At 39.8% G+C, this 20,290-nt stretch overlaps 1 protein-coding gene across 2 annotated transcripts in view; it reads left to right on the forward strand.

The window, feature by feature from the left end:
• The window catches only part of aspscr1 (ASPSCR1 tether for SLC2A4, UBX domain containing), a 225,808-nt gene that overhangs the window by 109,965 nt on the left and 95,553 nt on the right, over positions 1 to 20,290 (forward strand). For both annotated transcript variants that reach the window (XM_043714988.2, XM_043714990.2), the window contains exon 8: positions 18,241 to 18,309. In XM_043714988.2, coding sequence (XP_043570923.2) covers positions 18,241 to 18,309 — 69 coding nt within the window. The remainder of the gene's footprint in view (positions 1 to 18,240; positions 18,310 to 20,290) is intronic.

Raw genomic sequence — 20,290 nt, forward strand, 5'->3', positions numbered from 1 at the left:
AACTTTAATTATTCTAAGGTAGTTTCACTGAACTCACTGCAGATCAGAGCTAAAATTTCCTTGATTATAGTGTTTGTAGTCCGGAGCTACAACAACAGTGAGGTGCACCTCACTTTGAAGTTGGCATTGGTTGCTTTGCTTCTTTGTCCCAGGTCAAAGCAGCGACCCCGAACAGAACTGATTACTTCCTGCACTGCACTAGATAACTGTAAATACAGCGCTTTGATATCTACCATGAGTCCATGAGGCTCAGGGAGGGGGAAATCAGCATATGGTGTATTGCTGTTAAAAGCTTGAGAGATGATGCAAGTCTGTGAAATTTGTGAAGAAAGATTGGAAGTCTTTGTATGTGTTCAGTGCCTTTCTCTTTCTGTCTGTCTGTTTGTTTCTTGTTGCCTTTCTTATTCTGTGTCTCTGTCTCTTCTTCCTCTTGCGCTGTGTCTCTCTCTGTCTCATCACTCTGCCTGACTTTCTGTATTTGTCTGTTTCTATGTGTGTATGTGCCTTTCTGTCTCTTTTTTTTGTTGTTTTTCTCTCTGTCTGTGTGAATATCTCACTCTCTGTCACCCTCCCTCCTCTTCCCCATCCTCTCCACTTCCCTGCTTTATCTCCCTGCCTGCCCTCTTCTTCCCCCCCCCCTCCCCGCCCATTACCCACTCTGGGTTTTTGGCATTTTGTCTCTTCAACTCAGATAATTGCTAAATGAAGGACAATATTTAATCCATGTTGAAGGTTGAAACATACTTTCCATGACTGCATTTAAAGCATAATGCTTTCAAAACTAAGTTTTTTTTTTCCGAGCGCTGAATGAATCTTTTACAAGTACTATTATGAGAATACTGAAGAACTTAAAGCAAATACTTTTGTTTCTCCTTTTAGACCCATGGGATTGAAGTTTCAAGATATTTTGCCTTTTTTTCAATCAGCTTGGCAGTTTCTGTGAACAGCTTGTGCACTTTCTTATCTAAAATACTAACCTTAACTCGTGTGCTCTTAATGTGTATAACAATTGTCCTAATTATGGTACTTTTTGTCTGGAATCTAGTAGGATGACCATTGTTCCCTTTGTCGGCTTGGATAAACAAGCACTTTACAGATCAGGAAACTGACCAGTTAAGACAATTAAATTAATTTGTCGGTAAAATCAAAAGTGGTAAAATATAGTGAATCAGACTAAATATTCGAGTACAAAGTGACTGTACATTGTAGCTCACAGTTTCTCATATTTCCCATCAGCTCTTCAAGACTGAAAATGGTGAATGTTAACAGTTCTATCTTTTTGGTAATAAAATGTTGACAAAGGTCTTATTCTTTAGATACAGATGTAAGGCTTAATATGGAGGAGCTCTTTAGTTCAGACAGAATTAAAAGTATCAGTCTGATGGACTCAGCTTCAGAATCTTTTAAGACATGAAAGAAAACTATTCGAACAACTTATAGCTTTAGTAAAATCCACGATAGCTTTCATATTTTCAAGAAAACTGCTTTCAACTCCAGATTATGTTTACTTAGCATTATGCAATAGTGGAATTTAGAATCTATTGCTGGTTTAAAACACAGGCTGTTATTGACACTGTCTACTATAAAATGATTTTGATGAGCAATTGAAACAAAAGTTCTTTAGATTGAATAAAGTGCAAATTCTACCATTTACTCTTATTTGGCAGTACACCACTTAGAAATTTCAGTATTTGTGATATGTGCGACTGATAGCCAAGGAGAGGCCAACAACTGTGGGAAAACATGATCGTTGAATTGACCCAGAATAAGTATCGGCTCTCCGGATCCCCTTTCAGTGTGTTCATCTGTTCTCCTGGATGAGCAAAAGTATTAAAACAGAAAATTGAAAACTGCAATGTGTAGCCTTTGGGAGCTGTAGCTGAAAATTCATTCGTTCATTATCTTGCTGTTACAACCCGCACTAATGATCAATTATAAAGGTGCCTTAGGTTAGGCTCTTTTTTAAAAATTCATTCACAGGGTGAGGGCGTCAGTAGCTAGGCCAGCATTTATTTCCTATCCCTATCCCTATCCCTATCCTGTAGTCAACTGTATTGCTGCAGATCTAGAGTCATATGTAGACCAGCCCTTGTAAGGATGGCAGTTTCTTTCCCTAAAGAACATTAGTGTCTGATAATTGACGACTAATTCATTGTCATTACTAGACTCTTAATTCCAGATTTTTAAATGAATTCAAACTCCACCATCTGTTGTGGGGGGTGTTTGAGCCCCGGTCTCCAGAACATTATGTGGGCTGTGGATTACCAGTCCAGGGAAAATACCACTAATACCACCTCATCGCGTAATATCATTACGGATGGTACACTGGTACAAATCTAGTCACAAAACCATGCCAGCAATGCTTGTATGCTGTGTTGGAGAAGCAGTTTGCAGTATCTCAGTGGAGAGAGATATAATGTTGGGAAAGTTTATATCTGAGCATATTCCTCCATGTGGCTTGGACAAAAAGTGAAAATGATATGGGATGTTTCCCTTGGCCATTGGCTGTGATAGTTATTCTGGAAAGATGTTGGTCTTGGGCCAGACCCTCCCGAGCTCTTTGACCTCTACGTTGCTTGGTCTGAAGGAGAATAAAGAGTAGATATCCTTAATTGGAAGAGAGTAACACATATATCCTCTTGGCAAAAAAAAAGCTGTGTTTGCATTTTAATTATAAATTCATCTAAACTTTTAAGTTTAGAAAACAATTTTAGCTGGAAATCAATATCAATCTACTTTAATGCTTTAAATTTGATGGTTAAACTTAATGTTGTTATAGCTGTTTTCTGGTCTAAAACATGAGCAACAAGGACAAGGTGGATTTGCCCAATAACTATGAAATTTGTCATGGCTGTTCTGGGTCATTTATTTGTTTGCATTGTGTAGGCATCTCTGACTAGACCAGTATTTATTGTCCATGCCAAATTTGCCATGAGAAGCTGCACCTACAATGCCATTAGGAAAGAATTTACAGTAATTTGACCCAGTGACTGTGAATGAACTATAGTCTAGCCAAATCAGGACGATTTGGGTTGGAGGGGATTTGCAGATTGCTTGCAGCTCCAACAGGTATTATTCGAGAGAGTTTTATTTTCCTCTCCCAGTTTCTTTCCTGAAAGAGCTGCTTCTGTTTGAAGTATGACTGTAAAGCATCTGTGATCTCTGGTACATTGTCCATGTGGTCAACCTTTCTTTGGATCAGTGGTGATTAATAATTGCTAATAATCACCATTAAATTCACAATCTTTTCGAAACCAAAATCCAGGTCCCCCTGAATTTCTTACTACAGCTTGCAGTCAGGAAGAGAAACCATGTTTAACTTTGCCCTTTCTTGATTCGGGGAGTTTGAAGTCATTTAATGTAGCACAACTTCGGACCTTCTGATCTGCATAACTTAATCCAGTATGATAAATGATAATGTCTGGAGTCCTGCATTACATTCACCTCAAATGATATTACTGCTTAATCAAAGCGAAATCTTAAATAATATACAGGCATATGAGAATGACCATCCTGATTAGTAAGTCCGTTAATTGCACAAACTATTTGTTATAATCGCATCCAAATACTAGTAGAAGGATGAAGTTATGGAACATTTTGTTTGTTAGTGCAAACTGGTGACTATCCCAGCTTTGTTTGCCTAACTAAATTGTGCAGATTATATCACGTGACCATATTATGATTTGTTTTTCCTCTGAGACACGAAGTACCCAAAATGGGGCACAAATCATTTTGAGGAGGAGTTTGGAAAAGAAATGATCTCAGAAGATCTGCAGTGACCCCTTTGTATATTGTTCATTAAAATGTTACTTTGATTATAATATAACTCTTGGCTGCATTCCAGTTATTCCTTTGATCTTCCAGTAGAAACACTGTAATTGAGATTGTGATGTAAGAGAGATTTACTGGAAACCAGAAGAAAAGAATCAGAACAGTTTTTACCAAAAGAAATGGTAATCCAGGATTTCTAATTTTTAAGTAAAAATCCATACAGATTTGTGTTCCACTGTTAATTGTTTTAGTAGTGTAGTGAAGAACATTGTTGGTTTTCCCCTTTTATCTTTATACAATTTCCGTCCAATTTTTGAAACAAGCTCCTTCCATCCTTTCTCAGTCTACCTTAGTTTCAGCTTCAGAAGAGCGTTTGTTGCAGGTACCTGCAGGACTATTTCTGCTTCACACACCAGCCTTGCTTGTAGGCAAGACAATAGAAGAAAATTAAATGCAACAGAAATAAGATTTCTGAGATGCATGTTGTGAAAAGGTTAGCCAAGACACACAACTAATAAAGTTTTGAGGACAGCAGGCAAACACACAGAACTTTTGTACCAACCACCAAGAGACAATTACACTTCCTTGCACATCCTTAGGAGAAAGAAACTTTTGAACATGTGGCAGCAGAGCAAGAAGATGGAAAATTTGTGAGCAATGCCAAGATGTTGACTGTTATTGAGGACTCCAAACAATGGACACCCATGATCATGATTTTTTTTTTAAAAAAAGGCACCTGAAGGTGATGTTATAGTGTGGCCAGTTTGGTACTTTGGAAACCTCCATTGCATAGAAGACTACAAAAGGTAATACTTTCTGTACTCCATTTAAGTGCTTCTGAAATACCGAGTGATTAGAGGTAGTGATGTGACACTGAACCCATTGTATGCCTTATCTCAGTCATGATACAGCTCCTTACATAAGGAAGTTAAGTGCAGAGAAAAGAATTTCTATTTTCCCGTGTCATCCAGAACCTATTGTAAAACAGTTTTGATAGTTTTCTGGAATAATATTCCGCATGCTGCTAAAAAGGATCTGTGGTAACTAATGAAGTTTAGTAATCAAGTTCTTCTCCCCATTCGTCTCTCCCATCCATGTTATGTATTTTTAGAATCGACCATTGAATTATTATTTCACAGAATGCCAATGGGCTCAGTGAGGCCATGCAGGTTCTCTGCTGGAACAACCCAACTCATCCCATTCCACTGACTTCATCTAGTCTGATAATGGCCTCTCTTGTCTGATCTTGGAGCTAAACAGACTCAAGCCTGTTTGGTACTTGGATGGAAACAGCCTGGGAATATCAGGTGCAATAGACTTTTCCTGCCAGCACTGGCTGCTAACATTATACCTCTGCACATGGGTTCTATCACACAGTCGAACGGAAGGCTAGAAGGGCTCGTGCAGTGGTAGTGTCCTTACCTTTGAACCAGGAGAGCCTTTTGTCATTTATATAAATGATTTGGATTTGAATATAGGAGGGTAGTTAGTAAGTATGCAGATGACAGCAAAATTGGTAGTGCAGTGGACGGAGAAGAAAGTTACTTCAGAGTACAAGGGACCTTCTTCAGATTGGCTGAGGAGTGGCAGATGGAGTTTAATTTAGATTTATGTGAGGTGTGGCATTTTGGTAAGGCAAATCAGGGCAGGACTTGTACACTGAAGGTAGGGTTTTGGGGAGTGTTGCTGAACCAAGAGACCGGGGTGGTGGAGGGAAGGTGGTTCACAGTTCCTTGAAAGTAGTCACGTGTACACAGGATAGCGAAGAAGGTTTTGATACACTGCCTTTAATGATCAGTGCATTGAGTTGGGATGTCTGGCTGTACAGGACATTGGTTCAGCCACTTTTGGAATACTACATAAGTTCTGGTCTTCCTGCTATAGGAAAGACATTGTGAAACTTGAAAGGGTGCAGAGAATATTTACAAGGTTTTGCCAGGGTTGAAGGATTTGAGCTGGAGGCAGAGCCTGAAAAGGCTGGGGCTATTTTCACTGGAGCATCAGAGATTGAGGATTGACCTTATAGAGGTTTATAAAATCATGAAGGGCATGAATAGGGTGAATTGAGATGGTGCGTGCATGGAATAAGCTGCCAGAGGAAGTGGTGGAGGTAGGTACAATTACAACATTTTAAAACGCATCTGGATGGGTGCCTGAATAGGAAGATTTTAGAGAGATGTGGACAAATTCTGGCAACCGGGACTAGATTCTGGTTGACATAAACAAGTTTGACCAAAGGGTCTGTTTCCATGCTGTACAATCTAGACTCTATGTCCCAGGTTCAAGTCCCATTTGATCCAGAGGTGTGATGTAGCATCTTTGAGCAGGTTGATAGAAAATATCTAATGCTGGAGGTTGGGCAGTCTGGTTTGCAGCTGTGCAGGAATCCTGCCTGGAGTGTTACATTCTAAATCATAAATAATTCAGTGCAAAAGAATCTTATGAAAAATAAGATAAGCCTGTATTCCCCACAAAGAGTAAAGTGGAGAAGTTGTGGATTGGTTTTGAGAGTTTAGGAAGATCAAACTAGGAAGGGAACAGATTAGGTAAGTTAAAATATCAGTTGGGCAGTGAAGGAATAGACCCATTTCTTGTGAGTAATCACAATAACCCAGAAATGTTTGATAAGAAAAGATCATCCTGGTGTTTGCTACTCGTCACCATATAAAATTTGAATAATGTGCTTGTTAACCAAGTAATTAGGAAAATAGAAGTAAAGAGAAAGATTGCTGACGTGTTTTAATCTAACGAATTCAAACTGGGAGCCCCCACAAAATGGTACCTGAGCTAACAACTTTAATACATGATGGTAGCAGTAGATGTAATAGATATAATCTTAAAAGATTTGACACCATAGGATGGCACACTCTATCATATTGAATTACATTTTATGTTGGGTAAGCAATGTGGAATGTATTTTAAGAGAAGCCAGCATTAATGGAATGTAGAAAGATCTGAAAAGATTGCGACTTGGTACACGCTGCTAAGCATGCAGAGTAAATGCACACAGAGACTAAACAAATTAACACTGAATTAACACAAAAGTACGAAGAATTAACACGAAGTAAATAAGAAGCTAGATTCTTTCATGCCGCTTGGAGTAAAGCAGAAAAAAACCCTGAAAAATACAGTTGTCTCCATAAACTTGACAAGTCAATTGGTGGGGAGAGACAATAAATAGAAATACAAATAACTATAGAAACAAAACACTAGACAAGGTCTGTTAAATCTTATTGCACTTCCTTGCAATGTTTTCCATTACACATTCTGATGTGCACAATGTATAAACTTCTCACACTAATTGCACCTTCCTCTAATGGAGGAGCCACAGTAACACCACTTGCAGGATAGTGTAATTATGGCATGAGAAGGTTCTATTGGTAGATTCTAGTAGTTCTACAGATTTGTATAGATATAACATAAGGATAATCTGTGACTTCAGGATGGGACTGCTGTATGTCGATGCGCTTAGGATCAGTCCCCAACTAACTTCATCTGAAGATTGGATTTTGCCTTAACTGATGTTTGTGGTGTCAGAAATGATCAACTACTTTACTTCTCCGCCTGAAGGCAAGTTGGGCCCATAATGCCAAGACTTTCACTGTGGGTAATCACAGTAAAGAGGCAACGCCTGAACAGAGGACCTCTATCTACACTAGGAATTCTATGATTCTGTGATTCTATGAACAGAGATTTAAACCACTGGCTTAGTAGTATTGTCACTAAATATTAATCGAGGGACACAGGTAGTATTCTGCAATATAAATTCAATAAAACTATGGAATTAAGAGTCTACTGGTGACTTTGAACCTGTTGTCAATTGTCAGAAAACCCATCTGATTCGCTAGTGTCCTTTTAGAAGTGAAACTGCTGTCCTCATCTAGTCTGGCCTACATATAACTGCAGACCCACAGCAATGTGGTTTAACTGCCCTCTGACTACTTAGGGGTGGGCAATAACAGCAACACCTGCATCCTGTGAATGAGTTTTTATGAAAATGAAGAAAATTTGACTTTTTTTTTTCAAGCAATTGGAATAAAATTAAAAGTAGTTCATAAAGTGCATTTTTATTTCTTGGATATGTTCATGGGCGAAAGCACTTTTAGTTAGCATTGTCATTAACTGAATCTAATTATTTTATTATTTAAATTGCATTCTGAAACATTTTCAAAATGTTCATAACTAGTTTCCAACAAGACACACATTCAGGGAAGTCTAACTGAATTGGAAATAAGCCAGTGTAGTACCCCTTCCCAAAAAAGAGGTGTAAATAAATTAAGTTCACTTACAAGTCTCTCGGCCTTTCATTGATTATTAGCAAAATAATGGAATTGATCAACAAGAGAAAAGTTTGAGGATTGCTACTTGTAGATATTCCGAACTGTGAGAAGGATAGTTAAACTTTAAGAGGGCATAGTCACAGGCTGGTGGAATGGGTGCCTAAGTGGTAGATGAAATTGAATGCATTGAAGTAATTTATGTTGCAGGAAGAATGAAGAAAGGCAATATGAAACAAAGAATACAATTCTAAAGAGGGAGCAAGAGCAGGAGTAGAAGGACTGGGGGATATATGTCCATAAATCACTGAAAGCCACAGGGCAGATTGAGAACATGGTTTTTCAGGCATTAGAAATCTTCAGCTTTATAGATGGGCACATAGATTATGAAAGTAAGGAAATCATGATAAACATGTATAAAACATTGGTTTGGCCCCAGCAGGAGTATTCTGTCCAGTACTATATATCATGCTTTAGAGACAATATGATGGCGTTGGGCAGAATGCAGAAAAGATTCACGAGGATGGTTCCAGGGATGAAGGACTTCAGTTGTGTCAATGGTCTGGAGAAGCTGGAACTGTTCTTCTTAGAGCTGAGCAAGTTGAGGGGAGATTTGGTAAGGGTTCAAAGCCATGCAAAGTTTGGACAGAGTAGAAGGGAGAAACTGTTCCCATTTGCAGAAAGAATTAGAGGCCACTGACTTAGGATCAGCAAAAGAAGCCAAATAGGATGTGCAAACCAGGAGCAATAGTAGGCCATTTGGTTCCTTGAGATTGCTCCACCTTTCAATGAGATCATGGCTGATCTAATTGTAGGTTCAATTCTATGTTTCTGCCTACTCCAGGTAACCTTTCATCCTCTTGCTTACCAAGAATCTATCTACCTCTGTCTTAGAAATATTTAAAGACTCTGTTTCCACCACCTTTACAGAAATAATGTTCCAAAGATTTTCAGTCCTTTAGAAGTTTTTGCCTATTCTCTGTTTTAAACAGGTAATCCCCAGTACTAAACTCTCCCATAAAAGGAAACATTCTCAGTACACCCACCTGTTCAAGGCCTCTCAGCATTATATATGGTTAACTCAAATCACCTTTTACTCTCCTTAAGTTCATTAGGTACTAGCATAGACTGTCCAGCCTTTCTTCATAAGACAGCCTACCTGTATTAGATTGGTAAACTTGTCTGGAATGCTTCCAAAGCATTTTGCATTGTTGTTTGAATAACGGCACCAACATTGTGCACAATGCTGTAGGTGTAGTCTCAGCAATACCCTGTACAAGTGAAGCATAATTTCCCCACTTTTGTATTCATTTCCCTTCACAATAAATAATAACATTCTATTAGATTTCTCAATTACTTTTTCCACCTATCGTCTTTTGTGATTCATGGACTAGAACATCCACATTTCAGATCTGTGCAGTTTTTCACCATTTAGATCATGTGCTTTCTTCAATTCTTTCTATCAAAATAGGCAATTTCACATTTTCCCACATTGTTTCATTTTCCAGATCTTTGCCCACTCACTCAACCTATCCAAATTCCTCTGTAGCTTCATTGTGTCCTCTTCAAAAATTAGTTTTCTACCTGCCTTTGTGACATCAAGAAATTTGGCAGTGATATCTTCAATCCCTTCATTTAATGTTGACATGAGAGAAAGAGTTTTACAAAATGAGGGGTTAGGATCTGGAATGCAGTGCCTCAGTGTGTGGTGGAGACAGATTCAGTTGTTCTTTTAAAACATCAGTTGGACGCTTGAAGAGAAAGAAAGTATAGGGCTACGGGTAAATGACACAGAGTGGAACTAAATGAGTTACTCTTTCAGAGAGCTGGCACAGACACGACAGGCTGAATGGTTTCCTTTTATGCTCTAATCATTTTGTTTCTATTCATTGTTGGTGGCAATTATGCACTAACTAATATAATTACCCACCTTGGAAATTCCATGTCATTAGGCACTCCCTGGCATGAGATACTGATTGAAAAGATGAAATCCTAGCTGGTTAGCAACTGTGACTTGTATTTGGCTAAGTGGCATCCAACTGTGTGTAGGAGACATGAAGATATTTGCAAAGAAACTTTGTTTCTGTGACATTTACCATTCTTCACTCAAACTTTTTCAGTAAAAATTTTACTGGGTCCCAAGTTACCTTCAATCTGAAGGCTTCCCATCATTCTTGACATTCTCATACCTATTTCAATTCCATTTTTATAAAAACAAAATTGGGTAATTAGAAGGGAGATTCAGTGATGGGTCAGCACAATATTGCAGAAGGACTCAAGCAAAGTTTGCAAATAAGCAGAATAAAGTTGGTCATATCCAATACTGTTAAGTGAAATGTATTGCAAATGAGATAAAAATTATTTGAGTGCTGTTGAAATGCCATGGGAAGAGATTAAAGAGATTTGATGCTTAACATATGCAGCCACTTCAGAGTACCAGTTCATGAAGTAAGCAAGTCATTGAGCTCTTTGCAAAATTGACCTAAAAGTAACCATTTTTTAAAAAATCAACCTTTAATCAATGCTGACTTGCTCTTCTTGCTTTTGAAAGAAAATATTTTGCATAACTAAACAGAACTCTTTTTAGGGAGAAGACAAGAGTTAAGTGGGGGCTTTGCCATTACATATATTTATTGATTTCGGACTTCAAAGCCACATGCTCAAAGGGCACAAGCATAGTGCATGATAAATGAAAGTGCTTTCTTGAGCAGTTAAGCAAGGGTGCCCCAGTAAAGCATGCTTGACCCCTTTATATTTCTTGTCTTTGTCAATGACCTGGTGAATGTAATTGAAGGCAATTACTTTGTTGTTAATTGCATCGTAGTTAACTTCTCACCTTAAAGACTGATAACCTACTCCTGCAGCCAGATGCAGACATTTCAGCAGATCCTGGATAAGTGGGCTGCTATCTTCATTATTTAGAAGATTGTTATTTAAGGGTAATATTTTTTCCCAGTTTAAAGTATTCATCTTTTTAGTTTAACATTCTCCATGTTTAAAACTTCCTGTCTTCAACATTCCTTATGTTAAAAAGGGGATTTATGTCATATAATCTAATAATCTGACCATTAGTATCAGAGCTGGAATTTTTCTTTAAAAGATAAACAAGTGACAAGCTGATACTTGAATACATGCATATAGCTCCATCCATTCTAAAAACATTTTTTAGAAGTTAGCATTTAATATTTAACATGGAAAATTATTAAATTTGTGCTACGGAGTCATAGAGGTTTAAAGCACAGTAAAAGACCTATCGACTTTGCGCTGATCAAAATCAAGCACCTGACTATTCTGATCCCATTGTCCAGTACATGTATGCCTTGGCATGCCAAGTGAACACCTAAATACTAATAAAATGTTCTGGTGAACATAAGCGGTGAACATATGCAGCAAGGTCCCTCTGATATTGTGTGCTTACCAGGGTCTTACTATTCATTTGTATTCCCTTGCTTTGTTTGTCGATTAGATTAGATTACTTTCAGTGTGGAAATAGGCCCTTTGGCCCAACAAGTCCACACCGACCCCCCGAAGCGTAACCCACCCAGACCCGTTCTCCTACATTTACCCCTTCACCTAACGCTACGGGCAATTTAGCATGGCCAATTCACCTGACCTGCACATCTTTGGATTGTGGGAGGAAACCGGAGCACCCGGAGGAAACCCACGCAGACACGGGGAAAATGTGCAAACTCCACACAGAGAGCCGCCTGAGGCGGGAATTGAACCCAGGTCTCTGGCACTGTGAGGCAGCAGTGCTAACCACTGTGCCACCGTGCCGCCCACTGTCCCGCCCAAGTGCATCACCTCACACTTATTAGTGCATTATGCTTTGAACCCTTATGTTCAAACTATAAACAGCCATACTGTGTCAATATTGCAACCTTGAGATCAGTGAATCAATTAATAATGTACAATACATGTGATTTACTATAAAACAAACATGGCAGTCATCATGTTGAAGTGGATTAAAAGGTCAAATATAAACTAAATTAGAAGTCTGTTGTAAAATAAGATCTATCATCAGTGTCGGATTACTTTGTGACACAGGTGACTCTGATCGAGCACGGTATAAATGCTGAACCTGTTAAATTACGCAAGTAAACGTAATTTTAAGCAGATAATTGAATGTGATTTCATGCAGCTGTAGCTACATTTCATAGATTAATGACATCATGTTGGGATGGTGGTATAGTGGTTACATTATTCAAACAGTAATCTAGAGGGTAGAGATTAGATCAGAGTGGTGCTGGAAAAGCACAGCAGGTCAAGCAGCACCCGAGGAGCAGGAAAATTGACGTTTCGGGCAAAAGCCCTTCATCAGGAATAGAGGCAGGAAGCCTCCAGAGTGGAGAGATAAATGGGGGGTGGGGCTGGGGAGAAGGTAGCAAAGAGTACAATAGGTGAATGGAGGTGGAGGTGATAGGTTAGAGAGGCGGGTGGGGGAAGGTAGCAAATAGGTGAATGGGGGTGGGGATGGAGCTGAGCTGGAAGGTTGGAACTGGGGTAAGGTGGGGGGAGGGGAAATGAGGAAACTGGTGAAGTGCACATTGATGCCCTGGGGTTGAAGTGTTCCGAGGCGGAAGTTGAGGCATTCTTCCTCCAGGCGTCGGGTGGTGTGGGAGCGGTGGTGGAGGTGGCCCAGAACCTGCGTGTCCTTGGCAAAGTGGGAGGGGAAGTTGAAATGTTGGGCCACAGGGCGGTGTGGTTGATTGGTGTGGGGGTCCTGGAGATGTTCCCTGAAGTGCTCTGCGAGGAGGCGTCCAGTCTCCCCAGTGTAGAGGAGACCGCATCGGGAGCAACGGATACAATAAATGACATTGGTGGATGTGCAGGTGAAACTTTGATGGAGGTGAGGGAGAAGGTGTAGGCGCAGGTTTTGCAATTCCTGCGGTGGCAGGGGAGGGTGCCAGGATGGAAAGGTGGGTTGTTGGGGGGCATGGACCTGACCACGGTAATTATGGAGGTTTCCAGCATCTGCAGTCCTCACTTTTGCCCAGTAATCTAGAGGCCATACTAATGACCAGAGATGGGAATTCAAATTCACTGTGGGAGCTGGCATAATTAAATTCAGTTAATTAAGTAAATCACCAGCACCAACAACATGGCGATATTGTGGGTGTGGCCTTGAATAAGTCTGGAACAAAGAATGTTCCACATCATAAAAAGATAGGCTTAACTGGGACCCACACACGTACCTAAAGCTACACTGTTAACTTGGAGAAAGTGAGACAATTTAAAGGAAAAAAATTGTACAATGTGAGAATGAGCTCAGCCAGGCGAAGGAAGGGGTGGCTGAGACTATTCAGTCCTCTTTTTCAGTAAGAAGCGCAGAGCCTTCAGACCATCCTCTTGGGGGATAGATACAAGTTTGACATACTTGATTACAGACCACAGCAGTGTGGTTACTTATTAACACCACCGCCCCTCACCTCCCTCCAGAGCCCCACCCAGTCCTTCCAGGTGAGACAGAAGTTGACCTGCCTCTCCTCCAACCTAGTTTACTGTATCCAGTGCTCCCAGTGTGGTCTTCACTACATTGGGGAGACCAAACATAAACTGAGGGCACATTTCACCAAGCATCTCAGCCAGGCCCTCAAGGACCTCCCAGTCACCGCCAGTTTCAATTCCCCTTCCCATTCCCTCTCCGACATGACCATCCTTGGCTTCTTCCATTTCGACAGAGAATCAGACCGTAAATTGGAGGAACAACACGTCATCTTCCACTTGAGCAGCCTTCAGCCTGGAGGACTCAACATTGAGTTCTCCAATTTCAAATAACCTCCCTTCACATCTCCTGGCTCTCTTTCCAGCTCCCCCCCCCCTTCTATTCCTCAGACCGCCCTTCCTTCCAGCTACCAACTGGATTCATTCCTCCCATCGACCAACCAGGCCTCTACCTGTGTTCATCTATCACTAACTCACCACTCTGCCCCTCTCCCCACCCAAAACCCTCCTCCATGCCCCCTTTTATCTGCAACTCCCCTTACCCCCACCTCCAACCCTAAAGAAGGGTTACACCCGAATTGTCGACTTCTCGACCTCCTGATGCTGCCTGGCTTGTTGTGTTCTTCCTGCCTCCTGCTTGCCTACCTTGAATTCCAGCATGTGGAGTTTTTTTGTTTCTCTCTGAAATAATCGAGCAAGCCTCTCAATTGGAGTGTGCTGCTATGATCGCTGTTGGAGTTCCTTCACCACATGGATTGTACCAGTTTTTGCACCTTCTTTAGAATTGTATCTTCCACTTTATATTATCTTTCAGTGCTTTTCCTACCAAATACATGGCCTCACAGCTTATCTATTGAACTTCATCTTCTACCAGTTTGCCCATTCCTGCAACTTTGTTTTGGAGATCTATTCTATCATCCTTACCAGTTACAGTTCTTCCAAGTTTTGTGTCATCTGCAAAAATTGAAATTGTCCTATGCATGATATGATTTAGGTCATTAATGTATATATGTCAAGATAAGGAAGGGTCCCAATATTAATCCTGAGGGAGCTCTACACAAACTTTTCTCCAGCCTGAAAATATCCATTAACTATTCCTTTCTGTTTTCTATTAGTAAGCCAAATTTGTAGCTATCTTGTTACTCTCCTTTTTATTTCATAGCTTATGCCTTTCACATGGTAAGTAATTTTGTCTCGCTGCCCTGAAATTACTAAATAATGTTTAGTATTCAGTTTCAGCACATTTTATCTACATAAGTGATTTCTGTTTTTCAGTAGCTGTTTCTAGTCGACCAGGGCAAATTCAGAGTTTGTATCAAAGCAACTGCTCAATATCTAATCTTTAGCTTTTAAGGGGATTTTGAACAGTTTCCCTAATGCCTAAAAATGGAATTTTGCTCGTTGTAGATTTCACCTGCCAAATAAGTGAAGAATTTTTTTATTTTATAACCCCAATGGGAAGCTTGTATACTTAAACACTCCAGTTGAACTACCAAATCAGAAAGAACATAAGACTGGGAACTTCCCTGGGCATGGTGACCTGACCCTTTGACATAGAAAGGTCTAGAATTATGGGGAGAGAGCTCCCACAGCAGGAACTTACTCTTCCCTGACTTTACCACAACTGATCAGCCTGGATGTCAGGTTGAACCGAGTGTACCAGGTTGATCAATGATGCAGTGAAATTTTGTTATCCTCAATAGGACTCCGATTAAATAATTTGAATTTATATAACACTATTGAAGAGATAAACATCCTTAATTGCCGATTGTGTTTTTTTTATGGCCCCTTCTTAAGAGGGCTGTAGCCAAAAGAAAAGCTACCTTCAAAATGACTTCATTGCCAAAACTGCTTCCTACAACCAGAGAGAGGCAATCATGGTAGTGATGTGGATTTTTAAATTAAGCGATGCCATTATGATTCTAGATATGCCAGCAGTGTGAGGAGTAGAGGTCACCACTCCCAGCTTCATCAGAGTTCCACTGATAGAGGGATTAAATTATTTCCACACTTTGCATATTGGGATGAAGAAAAAATGCCCAGAGAAATGAGAGTGTTTTTAAGAATCAAAATTTGAGATGCAGGAGGGGTAAAGTTTCACTTTCCACTGGAAGTTTTCCCTACAAATGATCGATTTCGGTCCAAAATATTTGAAAACTTATTTTGAATGTCTTTGAGCCATCCTTTCTTCATCCATCCTACTGGGAAATACCTTTAGGAATTATTAAAGTTTCAATGAGATCACCTTTTCTAAACTCTAGAGAAGACAGACCCAGTCTCCTCAGGGCAATTCCAACATTTCAATAAGAAGTCTGGTGAACCTCAGTTGCACTCCCTGTATGCACAAAGACCCAGATGCAATTAAACCAATGGAAAATATGGCGTCTGTTATGAAAGGTATAAGAGCAAAGAATTTAGAAGCAGAGTCAGCATGGCTTCATGAATGGGAAATCATGCTTGACAAATTTATTAACATTCTTTGGGGAGGTAATGAGAAGGATGCATAAAGGGAACTAGGAGATGTAATATATTTGGATTTCCAAAAGGCATTCAATAAGGTACAACATTAGGTTAATTAAGATATGAACCCAATGTGTTGGCGATATTATATTAACATGGATTGAAGATTGGCTAACTAACAGAAGATGGAAAATTGGGATAAAGTGGCCATTTCAGGATGGAAAACTATAACTAGTGGAGTGCCACAGGGATCAGTTTTGGGGCCACAGTTATTTACAATGTACATTAATGTCTTGGTTGAGGAAAGTGAATGTATTACTGCCATGTTTTTGGACAAACCCAAAATACACAGTAAAGCCAAGTAATGTAGGTGACACCAAGAGTCTGTAGAGGAATAAAAACAGGTTAAGACAAGAAGAAATCAGAGCTTTTCCAAAATGCTTTTAAAAACAAATCTCCAAAAACTCACCACCTAGAAGGAATGTAGGGATTTTCTTTAAGGGAGTGATTACAGTCTACAGGGCTAAGAGGTAAGTCTTTTTGTTGGCCTTAAATGGCAAAATCTACAATCAGTAATAAAAATTTAATGGAATTGATAGTAAAATTTGTGACCTCAAGGCTTACACAAATGTGCACCCCAATAAGATGAAGGATATTGCAACCATGATAGCAAACATTTTCTTAAAGTCTATCTAGATGGTTCTGTTTTGGTGGTAAGGGTATTTGTAGATTCTTAATTGCAATCCTTACTCCCCATGAAAAAAATATTGCTACTCTGAAATTGAGGTGCAGCACTTCTATGGGTAAGTAGCATGATGGCAATATAACTTCAGGTTGTACAATTGACTTGTTGCCTCTAAGCAGATAAATTTGAAAAATGTAAAATAATTTAATTAGTAGATTATTATGGTGAACTTTCTTATATCTCACTTTTTGTTGCTTTCCTCTATTCTTTGTTTCTTAATTGATTTATTGACATTGGAACACACGGTCCATGCTGAAACAAAGGCAGTCCTTGATTTCAAGAGGCAGTTGAAGGAAGTAAACTTGCAGGGCTACAGACACAAAACACAGGATAGTGGAGCTGATTAGATCACTGAAAGGAGAACCAGCATTCTTTGATGTAAATGACTTAATTTTCACCTTGCCTTTGATAAGCAAGTTGTAACACCATTGTGAAACCTTATTTTTAAGGTAAGGTCAAATGATGCATTGAGCTCAAGTTCATGTGTACATTGCCTTATATCAAATCATCTTTTAAAATGTCAAATTGCTCTGATACAAATTTAATACTGGAAAATTAAAACAGTTGGAACTTTGTTTAATAGAGAAGTGCCCCCAAAGTTTCTGCATATGCTGTTGTAATCTGCAGTATTACTTGCTAGAAGATTCCTTATATTCGCACTCAAACAATACAATTTCTTTTTGGAATTTCATAGGGGTTAGGCTTTTCGTTAAGAAAGGAAGAATGTGGTCTTGTGGGGTTTAAGAGTTGACCATGCTGAAGTTGCAACTTAGGATAGTTGCAACATAGCCTCTAAATTCATGTTACCCGTATTTCGTTAAGAAAGGAAGAATGTGGTCTTGTGGGGTTTAAGAGTTGACCATGCTGAAGTTGCAACTTAGGATAGTTGCAACATAGCCTCTAAATTCATGTTACCCGTATTTCGTTAAGAAAGGAAGAATGTGGTCTTGTGGGGTTTAAGAGTTGACCATGCTGAAGTTGCAACTTAGGATAGTTGCAACATAGCCTCTAAATTCATGTTACCCGTATTTCAGGAAACATTAGCCGCAACTAAATCAGTCCCTTGCATCATCTGTTTTGATTCTGTGTGAATAAGTACATTCATAGCATTGAGTATGTTATGTTAATAGTGTTTGACACCGAGCATCTTTGTCTTACAGTCAAAGATTCAGTGAAGGTATTGTTGTAAATAGAAGAGGTAATACATTTGTGGTTGCAGTAGCACAAGTAATCATTTGTCTATAAAAAGAATTGTATTTACACTGTATGGTGAGGGATGCCATTGGTTTGTTCTGAGGTACAAAAATGTTTGTGACTTAGATTTCTTTGGCGAGTTGCTGTAAGGAGACACTTACAGCAACTTTTTTTAAACAAGGCTGTAATTAAGATGATTTTAACCAACTGAACTATAATCTACTGTGTGACGTTTTTCCAGAGGTTGCACCACCCAAGCTCATTTATCTTTCCAAATTGAATTTCTAATTACAGTCCAGGTAATGTCCGTTATGTTGAAAATTATTCTGTAAACTTTTTTTTTTGTAGAGCTCAGATGCTACTGAACCTCTGAACATGGAGCCTCTAGAATCACCCAGCAGTAAAGAATATTTGAAGGTACATACTGCTCAATCACTCTTGAGCACCATTCATTCCATCTTCACTGATCGCAAGTATTAAGTGAAATGGTAATCCATTTGGCAATTATCAGTACTAAATGTGAGAATACTCTGGGGGAGTTCCAAACTGAGTCAAAAAGTGTGATGCTGAAAAAGCATAGCCAGTCAGGCAGCATCTGAGGAGCAGGAGAGTTTGCATTTCGAGCATAGCTCATCAGGAATTCCTGATGAAGAAACTCGGAATCCTAGTAGCACACAAACTCTCCTGCTCCTCAGATGCTGCCTGCCTGGCTGTGCTTTTCTAGCACCACACTTTTTCACTCTGATCTCTAGCGTCTGCAGTCCTCACTTTCTCCTGGGAGATCCAAACTAGTTGAGTTTTGTTTGCTTAAGCTTTGGTAGGGATGTGCCCAGCTCTGTTACATTTCGGTTTGATATTATGCTTCGAATGAGTTCAGGAGATGGGAGTGGTAGTGGGTGCTTGCTTCTGACCATTATTTTTATTTATTCTGGAGACGTGACTGTCACCAGCTCGAATAGTATTTATTTCTCATTCATAATTGTCCTCAAGCAGATGATGGTGAACTGGTACAGTCCTTGGGATTTAGGGTGTAGGTTTGCTCTCTGAGCTGTAGGTTTGATATCCAGACATTTCATTACCTGGCTAGGTAACATCATCAGTGGTGACCTCCAAGTGAAGCAAAGCTGTTGTCTCCTGCTTTCTATTTATATCTTTCTCCTGGATGGAGTTCCTGGGGTTTGTGGTGATGTCATTTCCTGTTCATTTTCTGAGGGGTTGATAGATGGCATCTAGATGTATGTGTTTGTTTATGGTGTTGTGGTTGGAGTGCCAGGAATTCTCTGGCATGTCTTTGCTTAGCCTGTCCCAGGATAGATGTGTTGTCCCAGTTGAAATGGTGGTTTTCTTCATCCGTGTGTAGGGCTACGAGGGAGAGAGGGTCATGTCTTTTTCCAATGAGCCACCACACACTGCAGCACAGACGAACGTATTCAAGAAGAACGGATATTCAAAAAATACAGTGCGCAGATTCCTCAAGAACAAACCACGACAAACAGACCAGACACAGCCAGAAACCCTAACCACCTTACCATACATCAAAGAAGTTTCAGAAATGACAGCCAGACTACTAAGACCCCTCGGAATCCTAGTAGCACACAAACCCACCAACACACTCAAACAAAAATTAACAAACTTAAAAGACCCAGTACAACCCATGGACAAAACCAACGTCATCTACAAAATTCCATGCAAGGACTGCCACAAACACTACGTAGGACAAACAGGAAGAAAGTTAGCCACCAGGATACACGAAACCAGCTAGCCACAAAAAGACACGACCCTCTCTCCCTTGTAGCCCTACACACGGATGAAAAAAAAACACCGTTTCGACTGGGACAACACATCTATCCTGGGACAGGCTAAGCAAAGACATGCCAGAGAATTCCTAGAGGCCTGGCATTCCAACCACAACGCCATAAACAAACACACAGATCTAGATGCCACCTATCAACCCTTCAGAAAACGAACAGGAAATGACATCACCACAAACCCCAGGAACCCCATCCAGGAGAAAGATATGATAGAAAGCAGGAGACAGCAGCTTCACTTCACTTGGAGGTCGCCACTGATGATGTTACCTAGCCAGGTAGTGAAACGTCTGGATATCAAACCTACAGCTCAGCGAGCAAACCTACACCCTAAACCTCAACCTGAGGTACAAACCTTGCAAAAAAGTCCTTGGGATGTAGGGAAGCTTGCAGTGTTATTAGGAATGGAGCTTCAGGATTTTGACTTAATGACAGTGAAGGAACAGTGATGTAGTACCAGTTAAGGATGATGTATGGTTTGAAGGGGTACTTGCAGATATTGCAGTTCCCTCAAGGTGGTAGAGATTTGGATTTAGAAGGTGCTGTCAGAGGATATGATCTCTGAATCATTTAAAATCCTTGGATTCAGA

This window comes from Chiloscyllium plagiosum, unplaced genomic scaffold, assembly GCF_037043375.1.
Source record: "Chiloscyllium plagiosum isolate Xiang-an unplaced genomic scaffold, Cpla_swu_hap1 HiC_scaffold_25, whole genome shotgun sequence".
In the NCBI taxonomy this organism is placed as follows: domain Eukaryota; kingdom Metazoa; phylum Chordata; class Chondrichthyes; order Orectolobiformes; family Hemiscylliidae; genus Chiloscyllium; species Chiloscyllium plagiosum.